At 39.1% G+C, this 12533-nt stretch overlaps 1 protein-coding gene across 1 annotated transcript in view; it reads right to left on the reverse strand.

Moving 5' to 3' along the window:
• The window catches only part of LOC136876074 (dipeptidase 1), a 535571-nt gene that overhangs the window by 342923 nt on the left and 180115 nt on the right, over positions 1 to 12533 (reverse strand). Inside the window, exon 6 of the mRNA XM_067149708.2 lies at positions 4328 to 4457. Coding sequence (XP_067005809.2) covers positions 4328 to 4457 — 130 coding nt within the window. The remainder of the gene's footprint in view (positions 1 to 4327; positions 4458 to 12533) is intronic.

Here is a 12533-nt window from a genome sequence, read left to right on the forward strand (position 1 = left end):
GAAAATGTTGGTGCAACACCCGGTCACCCGCCACTGAAAACCAATCTTCCATTTCCCTTCTGTTGGTTTAAGAGACGATGGTAGCCTAGTTCTCCTTCCTCTTAATACAATGATCACCTTCCTCTTGTACGAGAGCAGATTTATGACCTTTTGGCACTGAATGTGTTTCTTCGACATAAATATACTGTCACTCTCCTCGAGGTACAATGGCACCTACCCCAACTTATCACTCGACTATCGTGGGAAATTAAACTCAAGAAAAAGTTATCTGAACGCAGAAATGTTTAACTAACTCTGCTGGAGAGTTTCAGGACAAAGCTTTACTTTCTTCTGACAGACTCTAAAAAAATCACGAGCCAGTAAGAAATGTGAGAAGACATCCCTCAGGCCGTAGTCAAGAATCGCGAATTCAAGAAGACGAGTATTCCACATTCATAATGATGAAGTTCTTAAGTAGAGTAGAAAGCGATGGAGAAAGTTTCTTGACAGAAGAAATGACGAGAGGAGACGTCCAGAAAGAAGTAGCAGAGAAGATCTCTGTCTGGAAACTGCTCTTATGTTGTAGAGCCTACGAATTCCCTGGACTAAAATACAACACAGCTGTTTAATTCAATATTGAGTTTACATTAAATGAGGGCAGTCGTTTTGTTTGTTTCCAAAGATTTCCCTTGTGTGCCATGTGGTGGCGCTGATTATTGTTTTAGGAGGAAGCACAACTAGGCAACCATCCTCTATTAACACTAATCAGAGAGCAAACAGTAGAAGGGGTCCGATATTTCTAAAAATGAAGATATCGGCTAAAGAAAGGCAAGGGCTACGAAGGGATTGAAAATGGAAGACTTCCTAGGCCTCGAGTGCTCTAATACCGTCGGGGTCGAAAAAGAATAAGAGTTGACCAAGGGAGTTCGGATAGGAGAGATGAAAGTGAGGAACCTGGCACATTGCTTCCTGTATGTGAGGGTGATGGATTTTCCGGCTTGTATCCTTCAGATTTTTCTCAACCAGTCATAAACGGCATTTTATATCTTTGTAGGAATTATGTGGTGAGGCTGCGAAAAAAAGTCAGTAGTTAATTCAGCAATTTCACTCTCAAGAGACCCTAATATGTAACGATATTTTGTTTCTTCACAGTTATGTTCGCAGTAACAAATTTAGTTTCCATCTGGAGAAATCATACTTTCATATTCTTACACCTCAATTTTGAATTTTGATTGACGTCCTTGATATTTCTGGCCACTTGTTGATTGTTCCAGGTTTAATTTGACAATTACCTAAAAATTTTCTTATCGATATTTCCCTGAACCTTATTTTCTTACTTTCCCCGGAATATTTTCTCCCAATGCATTATTCCTCAATATATCGATCTTAATCTTTCCCCATGACCATACTTCACAATTTTTCAATTCCCTACGATACGCTTCTAAATTCAAACTTTCCTATCTAGGCATATTTTTCCAGTTGACCTAATTTTTGAGAAATTTATCGTCAGAATTTATTTACATAGACTATTTTTATAACCCCCTTTGCGTGGGGGTGATAGAAAAATATCCATGGTAACCCCGGGCTGTCGTAAGAGGAAACTAAAAGGGGGACCTATGATGGCGACCACGGGGCGCTTAGCTGAGTCCTGATATTGCTTCCACTCATTTGTTTCAGCCTTCTCACCATACAAAGTATCGAACCCCTTTCACGTTTTCACTCTAATTAGTGTTATTAGAGGATGGTTTCTCCTCCTAAAACTATAACTACCACCACCACCACCACCACTTTCTGTTAAATTACTTACCACCATTATTACATCTGCGCGAGTAGCATCTTAAAAGAGTGTGCAAGACAAGTATTTTTTTTCTATATTTTTGTACAGTACAGTAGTTTCCATACAATGAATCCGTCTCGCCCAGTGCGTACTTTGTCTACCTCTCACATTGTTTTCATTTATATTAAATCAGTTTGTGGAACGTACAGTGTTCACGAGTGTTATCATGCATGTTTGAACATCATGTATATTAGAGGTGGACTTAAATCTATTGCATTTGCTCTTAATATCTGTAGTGGCCCAAGTCTTAAAAACTACTTTTACAGGAGTGATAATAAACAGTCTCAGCGATTACATGATTTATATTTTAATAGTTCAGTTTAATATTTATTTAATGAAGTATTTACAAAACAAAACAAAAATAAAGTAATCAAACATTATGTTAAATGCTCAAAATGATATTTCGTTCACAGCAACATTGGTAGGTTCTTAATATACGCATGAAACTAATGTGATAACACAGTCTCAAATAATAACATGTAAATTAAATTAAATACATTAAATAGAAGGTTCGTACATTCAGCATCCTTGATCTGTATGTTTAGTTTACTGCCATGCCTTCATCATCTACACATATCAGGATCAATGTCTCTAACAGTAGAATTTGTAAACTTAATGGAGATTGGGATCAATTAGATGAAGCAAATTAAACAGGTCATTTTCCTTTTTCTTGATAATGGGAACAGGTCCCTTGAAGCAGTTCATCAATGAGTGCGTTTTAAGACTTTGTCCTTGTCGGCGGAAGTCCTTTACTTCAAAAAGAGCGTCATTATCCAGGGTAGTTTTAACAAGTATTTTCCCAGGTTCACGTTCCAAATACGTCAACCTCTTTATATTAAACCAACGAATAAACTTTTCTGTTATATTTCTTTGAACCAAGGGCCCTTTGAGCAGGTCTCCAGAGTTAAGAAATATATATTGAATTTTTTCTTCTGGTAGTGCCCCTCACTAGCTGATACCAGTCTCTGGGATGAACAATAGCCATATTTTTCTTTTCAATCAAAAAGTGGTCTGTGTCACATTCCAGGTGTGAGTGACCTGGTGTCTTGAATTTACGGTCTGGTGTGAAGACATTGACCGATAGAGACATCAATGACAGGAATATGGCAGCTACAACCTCGTTCCTATTATGTGAATAAATAAATATAATGTCAGTTACATTAGGAGGCACACCTTGAATATGATTGAATGGACCAGAAGCAATTCCATTGGCACACCTACTAGCATTGCTTCGTGCCAGACGCATCATGTAGAAAGTTCTCCTACGCAGTTGTGTATTTTCAAATTAAAGGCCTACAGCTGTCGTTTCTAGAAAGAAATACACTATTACTCTCAAGATGTCGGCAAACATTGCTGGAAATCAAATACTAGTGTTACGATGGAACAGTCATCCATCGCAATATTCTTATCAACTGCCTTACTATCGTAAGGTGATTTTGCATCATCTTGATCTGCCTTTCTTTCCCGCAGAACACTTTTTCTTTATCACTTTTTGCTGCCTTGATTTGTAGCTGAAACATGTCAATTTTGTTATAAGGTGTCACCTTAGGTTTAAAAATATATATATTCCATGTGTGGTAAGTAGATTGATATATTGATCGATACTGGTTTATCCCAGGTCACCCTATAAACTTCATACATTTCTTTTAATTTAAGGTGTGCCGAAAGGAATTTGTTGCTTGTCCTCTTTCTTGAATAGTATAACTTACTTAGTTTACTTTCTCTCTAGCATCAGTTGACAATTTCTTCATCGGAGGACCCTTGCCTCTCATGTCACCGTCGGTCACACCACTAACAGGTTTATTCTTCTTCATCAAGCATGTTCGAACAAATCTGTTTATAGAGCCAAGGTTTTTGTAAAGCACCCCTTGCATAGTGGCATCCTAAAACCATTTGCATACAAAAAATATTTATATGTCTGGACTCTGAATTTTCGTTTGTCTCCATATACATGAGGTCAAAGTCTCATTGTTTCTTTCTCTGCTGTTTCAATAAGAGATGTCGCATATCTATGTCTACTGTCAAAGTTTCCCAAACGCCACTCTTGTCTGAATATAGTCTGTCTTTCTTGCGGAGAAAGTCGAGCACTGCACTTCATCCTGCAGGTTGGAAAGGCTTGGTATTTCTTCTTCTACTTCACTATTTGTGCCGTCCTTTTGGAGTCAAGTCACCGGTGTCCACTATAACAACAAACACGGTAATGCTGCATAATACACACAAACGTATACAAACTGTACGAGTGCCAACTGAATAAAATCCGCTCGAGAATAACCAAAGTCGACTTAAACACCTTTTGTCAAGATCCGTTCTGTTGAATGGAATTGTGTCACTTTGACTTGTGCCATGTTATAGTATTTTTGTCACATGAAGGAGTTCTCCCTTTTCCCAAGCTGCATCAGATACACACTTAAAGTGGCCACATTGACTTATGCCACTTTTCCCGAGGACTACATTTATATGTAGGCTACATAGGTAACTCGTGATGTGAGCTAAAGTAAGGAAGCCTCTTACCTTCAGCCGTGGTTACAAACTGCAGAGCACTGTAGCCGTCTATCAGACGTCGGATCACGTTAATCTGCTCCAGCGTGAGCTGCACAGCGTCCTTATACTGGGCGTCGCAAGGAACATAGGCCGACCAGAACTGGAACACAACGAGCAGTCCTCGTCAACTTCATCATATTTTTACATCGAATTTAGTTGCTTCATTTTGCATAATTCATTGATCTGTGTGGATGTGGATTGGAATTTTAACCAGTATTATTTGAAATAAGTATATATATATATCAGAGTTATATTAGTATATGCCCTTATATTTTAATAATAATTATCAGTTTGGAGTTTCTGAACCATTAATTCAACTATTAACTTCCTATTTAAAATATAGGCAGCAATCTGTTTGTTTCAAAAGTGAAATTTCACATAATTTTGTTAGTTCTTCTGGTGTGCTAAAAGGGTCCAATCTTGGGCCTCTATGGTTAATGACTTGTCTGGAATGATTCGTTTCTCTGATTGTTTGTTGTTTGCTGACGACGTAAATAAATATAAGACCATATATAAATGCAGTGACATGAATTATTTGTAAGAGGATATTAATAATATTATATTATGGTGCGATATCAACAAATTATTCCTAAATGTTAAGAAATGTAATGTTCTGGTATTTACTAGGAAAAAGGAATATATAATTCCGACATATTATATTGGTGAAACAACACTTGAAATCGTAAAATCTATTAATGATTTAGGAATTATTTTCGACAGCAATTTAACTTTTAATAGCCTTATTGAAAAAGTAATTAGTCTATCTAACAAGATGCTTGGTTTTATTATTAGATGTCCGACTCGTTGGCTGAATGGTCAGCGTACTGGCCTTCGGTTCAGAGTGTCCCGGGTTCGATTCCCGGCCGGGTCGGGGATTTTAACCTTCATTGGTTAATTCCAATGGCCCGGGGACTGGGTGTTTGTGATGTCCCCAACATCCCTGCAACTCACACACCACACATAACACTGCCCTCCACTACATTAACACGCAGTTACCTACACATGGCAGATGCCGCCCTCCCTCACCGGAGGGTCTGCCTTACAAGGGCTGCACTCGGCTAGAAATAGCCACACGAAATTATTATTATTATTATTATTATTATTATTATTATTATTATTATTATTATTATTATTATTATTATTATTATTATTATTATTATTAGATATTCCAAATTATTTACTTAATCTGAAGTTATTGTTAAGTTGTACACAAGTTTAGTACGAAGCAAGTCAGAATATTCATCGGTAATCTGGGATCCCCTTTATAAGGACCAAACACGTCACATTGAGACTGTACAGAATACATTTCTGAGATAATTGTATTATAAAACTTTCAATAAATTTTGTCCATTTGACATTTTAACCCACTATTAAAGAAATTTGTTCAATTTCACGTCTTTGAAAAACAGGAGAACATTAATTTCGTTACATATATTGAGGAAAAGTTTGAATGGAAAAATTGACTGTCAAGAATTACTTACCTTCATCCCATTTCATGTACCACAAGTAACATCACCACACATCCCGATATCTAGTCGCGTTCATCACTCTAATTCACCACTAGTTACAACATTATTAGTTTATAATTCAATTAGCGCACAAGTTGATTTATTTGCTGGCGCTAGGTTGTTCAATACGCAAATAAAGGCTATTTTAACTAAATAATTATTAAATTCCATTTTTCTGGAATGCTAGGTACTCATAAGCTTTCGTTTTGTTTGTTTGTGTTCCTTTTAACTTTTCTATGGCTGATGTTTAGCCCATATTATTGTTTTTAATTTGTAGTAATAATTTTAAATTGTGTCCTGCTTATTAGTTTTCTTCTTTACTTCTTGCTATTATTGTTACTATTGTTATTATTTTTGTTTGATGTATTTAAAGTTTAAAGTCTGTACGTCATGAAGGAACGTAATTGGGCTCAGCCTGTGTACGTTAGTGCTATCAAATAAATAAATAAATAAATAAATAAATAAATAAATAAATAAATAAATAAATAAATAAATAAATAAATAAATAAATAAATAAATAAATAAATAAATAACATAGCGGAGTAGCCGCGCATGTTAACGCGCTATGCAATGGAGCCAAGCTCAGTATTCGGGGGACGCATGGGTTCGATCCCCACTGTGGGCTGTCCTGGAATGATATTCTGTGGTTACCCACTGTCATTTCCAGGCAAGTACGGGAACATTTCCTACCACAATCGATTCCTTCCTCCCCCTTACCAAATTTAAATTACCATCATCTATTTTATCTTCACTAACGGCATCTGGCCGGTAAAACACGCCATATAAATTCATCTCACCTTATCCCCGGCCCCGTATCAAGAGGCGGGACTGAGGGGTAGACGTTCAGTCATATTTAATAATAATAATAATAATAATAATAATAATAATAATAATAATAATAATAATAATAATAATTGTACCGGGAGGTACACCTCAACTCCGCACATTCAAAAGAAGCGCCTCAATAAAACTCTATCTATCCAACAAAAAAAACTGCTAATACATAAAGTTGGGACATTAATCAGAAGATGTCACTACTGCAAAATTGAGAGGTTTAACATTTCTAAGTTTCCTAAACTGATCGGATTATTTCGATTTTGTTTTGCTGTACATCAAGAAGTTTGGACATTTCTCCATGGATGTCATTACCAAACACTGTGGTCATGCACTCTGGTGCAAGGTAAAAGAGTTTGTATTGAAATAAATTTTGTGTTTATGGGTTTTCTCAAGTAAATTGCTTTTCATTTGTTTTTTGTATATATTTCAAAGTGTGCAACACTTCTTTCTTATTCCGCCAGTTTTGAATCTGGCCAATAGGAATTTTCTGTAATTTTTTTCAGCCTATCACAGGCTTCTTTTTGGTTCTTTGGGTGTAACTTTTGTGTCTGCCAATAAAATTGAGAGGGTGTGTCCGGATTAGTCCGGAACCCTCTAGAACCGTCCTCTCGCGTATATAAACTGCGGCTTTTCTGGCTACCTTTTCTCTTGATCGCCGTATTTTTGAGAGAATGTGTGTTTAGACAGGTGACGGGGCGCCTCATTCCTCGCAAGGCAGACCAGCAGACAAGGTAATGTCCACCAGACTTATTTTTCTGCAGCGATATCCGCAGACTTACACGCGGGGAAGGTACTAATTTCTAACTATGTAACCTGTTTTCTAAAATGTAAACCTTCTTTCGGCTAATGTAAAATTTCATAAATTCTTAAAACTGTAAATCGTGGATAGAGAGTGCGTTACCCTCTCGAGTTCCCCTTCAGCTTGTTTTGAGGTGACTACGATTTTGTAAGTGTTTCTCTTTTCTGTGAATCGTTTCATTACCCTTCATTCTAATCACCTCAGTAGAATGGGATTAGCCCCTGTATCACTGGGCTGAGAGCCCCGATAGGATTTTATTCTTCATCATCTAGGAGAGCAAGTGTTCGCCTTCATTCATTTTGTGTTCGGGCCATTAATTTAACCTGTCATTATTTTTCCACGAAGGCCCAGTAGATTGGTTACTAGATACCCCTGTGTACTAACTTTAGCCAATTGTAAATTGTGCCTAGAGAGGTCAGAGATTGTAAGGGGTTGTGTAAGTTTGCCCAAAGCGAGCTGTAAGAGATTAGTTAAAGTTGGAGAGCATGTGTTTTCTAAATTCAACTGCATATTGAGGTGCGTCTCTGGAAGGTTGTAAAGTTGTTGGAGCAAAGTGCTCTTAAATTGGAAGATTCTAATTCTTGTCTATATATTGAGATTTTGCAAAATTTTGTAAACTGGATCCGGTATCTCGGAATTTGTAAACTAAGGGCTTGAAGCCCCAAATCTGTAAAATTCTCGAATCTTGGGTTTTCCAATTCTTGTTTCAAGATTGCTATTTGTACCTGTCACTTTATTATTTCACCAAATGAAAAGTTTGTTAAGTTTGAGATTCTAAAAGAAATATAACCTTTATTTAAAGTTTTAATACAATTTCTGATATAGTAGTTAGACCCATTCCACCCAGCGCCTTCTCTCACCTCTTTCTGCTCCACCGATATGTCCGTAACGATAATAATAATAATAATAATAATAATAATAATAATAATAATAATAATAATAATAATAATAATAATAATAACAATAATAATACGAATACGTCGTGTGGCCTCGGGAGAGGCCTAGAACACGTCTTTCTCTTTGACGCTCATGGGTGACCTGCTCGTCTGGTTATGTGTGTGTGTGTGTGTGTGTGTGTGTGTGTGTGTGTGTGTGTGTGCGTGCGTGTGCTGATGATCAGTACGAAATAGGGAAAGGATGAAACCCGGTATAAACAAAAGGTGTCTGCAAAAGGATTAACGCTCCTATTCGAAGGAGTAATCACCATATGCTTTTTGTCAGTAGATTTACTATAACGTAAAATAACTCCTACAGGACTAAATCCGGACCTCGGCGTCTGTGAAAACCGTCAAAAATAGTTAGTGGGTCGCAAAATCAATATTATTATTATATCCACGGTATCCCCCGCCTGTCGAAATCGGCGATCAAAAGAGAGAACAGGGGCTCTTAAACTGGAAGCGTGGGATGATGACCACGGTTCTCTTAGATGAGTCTGGCATTGCTTGTGTCAGGCTTCTATCTTCCCCTCGCTTGGCCAAGCCTTGTTCTCTTCTGACCCCGATGGTATCAGGTTTACGATGGCTAGTGTGTCGTTGTCAGTTGAAACAGTATTAACCACCGCCATAGAGATGCTCGGAACTCAGCAAACAGTTCTGTCGTGATTCTGAGGGTGTTGTCCGGCTCCATGGCTAAATGGTTACCGTGCTGGCCTTTGGTCACAAGGTTCCCAGATTCGATTCCCGGGAGGGTCCGGAATTTTAACCACCATTGGTTAATTTCGCTGGCACGGGGACTTGGTATATGTGTCAACTTCATCATTATGTCGTCCTCATCACGATGCGTGCGTGGCCTACGGGCGTCAAAACAAAAGACCTGCACCTGGTGAGCCGAGCATGTCCTCGGACACCCCTGGCGCTAAAGGCCATATGCCATTTCCATTTCTGAGGGTGTTGATGTGGTTTATGCATTATTTTGTGCTTTCCCATCTTAGCTGTTCATCAACTGGGTGTGGGTTGGCCAGCACGGGGCTGTTAGCTGAATCCTGGCATTGCTTCCACTTACTTGTGCCAGTCTCCTCACTTTCACCTATCCTATCCGACCTCCCTTGGTCAACTCTTTTTCTTTTCAGACGGCGACGTTATTAGGTCGTGAGGCCTAGAGAGTCTTTAATTTTCACGCCATTCGTGGCCCTTTATTTTTCATTGGCCGATGCCTTCGTTTTTGGAAGTCTCTCAGCTCTTCCATTTACTTACTGATCTTACTTACTTCCTCTTAAAACAATAATCACCACGTATCGTGGTAGATGCACTCGAACGTAAAATAACTCCTGAGAAAGTAAATTCCGGCACCTCGGCGTCTCCGAAACAGTAAAATAATTTTTAATGGTTCGTAAAAACCGTAACATTATTATTATTCGAGACTAAGCACATCGGAAAGTAATTTTACCACCATCTATAGAAAGACTAGAAAAGTCAATCGATTCCGGTATCTTGGTCCACCCCAGTGGTAGAGACGTAACCTCCATCTTAGGCAGATGTGCCAAACTTAACGCAGCATACCAACTGTCGCAAAACCGTTACAACAAAAAGTGCATTATTCTAAGAACGACAAAACATGCCATTATAAAACTGTTGTCAGACCCCAGTTCTTACACACTGCGGAGACCTTACTGATGAACAGGATAACCTGAAAAGGTCGAAAGTCGTATCCTCCAGAAAATTTGTGAGCCAACAGTGCTCCCGTGTGGAACGTACCGACGGAAAGCGAACTCTGAACTGTACGAGCAGTTGGAAACGGATAACACTGGAATGCGATGTAGGCGGCTGATGTTTTACGGGCACCTTCTGAGAATGGACAATGACAGGCTTACGAAGAAGACTTCTCACTCATCAAAAGCAAGGAAACATGTGGCTCATTGGAATAAATAAGGACTTAACTTCCCCTGGGATTTCTGATACTGATGTCTCAGACCGCCCTAAAGTTTGTGAAATGGTAAACTCGTGGTCTCCTCTACCCAAGGTTGTTAAATCTCGCAAACCTCTTTCACAGGTAAGAGAGGAAAAACTAATAGCACGACTCAAGAGGTATTGGGAATGAAAGCGAGCATCCAAAAAGAACTAGTCATAAGCGCTCCCTAGCAGACTTAAATCACTAATAGTAAAATAAAATGACCTCTCGTATTCTTCTTCATTTCGAATGACCCATCTTTGTGGTACGTCAGATCAATCACTTCTTAGATGCTTGTGTTCTTTTCTTCTCCCAATATTTCTCCATTCTAACTGATCTCCTCCTCCTTTCCTCCTCTGATATCTGAATCGGTGTTGTTCTTAACTTGAAACCTCTTAGTTTTGTCTTTTGACCTCCCGTATAATATACAATATTTACACAATTATTAATACGTCAGAGCCTCCTTTCTTTGTTAACAATTCAGCATGAGTGGGTTAAAACGAAGGTAAAACGTTGTTTTATGCTTATACAGAGTGTCCCCAAAACACCGACAAGGCTTACTATGTTGTGCGGGATGGCGGACTGATCAGTTTTCAAGAAGGAGCCCCTGTCCGGAAATGCACGGTTTGGGCGCTGGAGAGCGACGAATTCTGAGAACGGTTGTGACAATTTGTTCCGATTCGGTGTCTTAATACGGAATGTATGCAACCCTTTAGACATCTGTGTACAACGAATGGACGCCTGCAGCCTAATAACATTCCTGCGCATGCGCTACATTCCTCCACACAGTCCTTACCTGTGTACTGTAGTCTGTCAGTGCAGTAAAGTTGTTAATAGTAGTGTGACATGTACCAGTTCACGGCTGCGGAAATGACCGACATGGTGCTTGCATACGGCAAAGCGGATTGCAGTGGTAGAACTTCTGCAAAAATGTATGCGGAACGTTTTCCAAACTGACGTACCCCATATCATTCCACGTTCGCGGCCATCGAGAGGCGACTAAGAGAAGCCGGACAGCTCCACGTTGGTAGTACGACGAGTATGGTACATGACACTTGAAACGTCAGTGGAGGACCTTCTTGCTCGAGTCCATGGAGCGATTGAAATTCTTCGAAGACAACCGCGCGTATTGGGTCATGGGCGTGAGGCTCAGCACCTCCGATGTAGGCTCTGCCATGACGTAGGAGGTACACAATTCGAAACCCATTTGTAAAGAGCCCAATGTGCTACTCATTTTGGGTTGATTGACGGCATGCCGAACGCACATCCGTTTCACACTTCGATGCACTGCAGCGTCCAAGGTGTGCTTTTCTGTATATGGGTTCCTTCTTGAAACCGGATCAGTTTGCCTTTCGCACAACATACTAAGTATTGTCGGTGCCTGTGTATGTTACTATCAGCTCTATGCTGAGAAAATTTTAATTCTACATTGACATCAAGGTACTCTATTAATCATAATTAATTTCAAATCACATACTTTAATTGAAAGAAGGAAAAGGAGTCGTTAGTATCAGCACACAAATCCTTGAGGTTGTTGAATACTTCAAATATTGTGAAGTGAAATAATGCAAGGTGCAAGGTTGGCTAAGGAGGTCATCAGAAGCGTACAAACGGAAAATACGTTCTACCAGAATGTAAGGAACTTGGTGTGGAACAGAGAAGTTCCTATGAAATATAAAGAGATAATGTACAAGATGTACTATACCCCTATATTAACATATGCGTCAGAGACTTGGACTTTGGCAGTAAGAGATGAGATTAAAATTCAGTCCAGTGAAATGAAGTTCCTGAGGAGTGTGGTAGGGAAGACAAGGAGAGACAGAGTGAGAAATGTTGAGGTCAGAAAAGAGATACGGGTGGAAACACTGAGTGACAGGATGGAGAAGAATAAATTGAGATTGTTTGGACAAGTTAGGAGGATTTAGGAGGGAAGGATACCAAGACAAGTGTTGGAGGCTAAGATAGAAGGAAAGAGGGCAAGAGCGAAGCTCAGAGCGAGATGAATGAACTCTGTCACGAACAGTATAAGATAAAGAAGACAAGAATACAATTACTGAAGAGGAGTGCTGGGAGGAGAGGTGATGGTGGAGAAGTACAATCAACACCCCGACGTGGGAGGAGCTAGACAAAGGGAAGTGACGATGAC

This window comes from Anabrus simplex, chromosome 6 (assembly GCF_040414725.1).
Source record: "Anabrus simplex isolate iqAnaSimp1 chromosome 6, ASM4041472v1, whole genome shotgun sequence".
Lineage (NCBI taxonomy): Eukaryota > Metazoa > Arthropoda > Insecta > Orthoptera > Tettigoniidae > Anabrus > Anabrus simplex.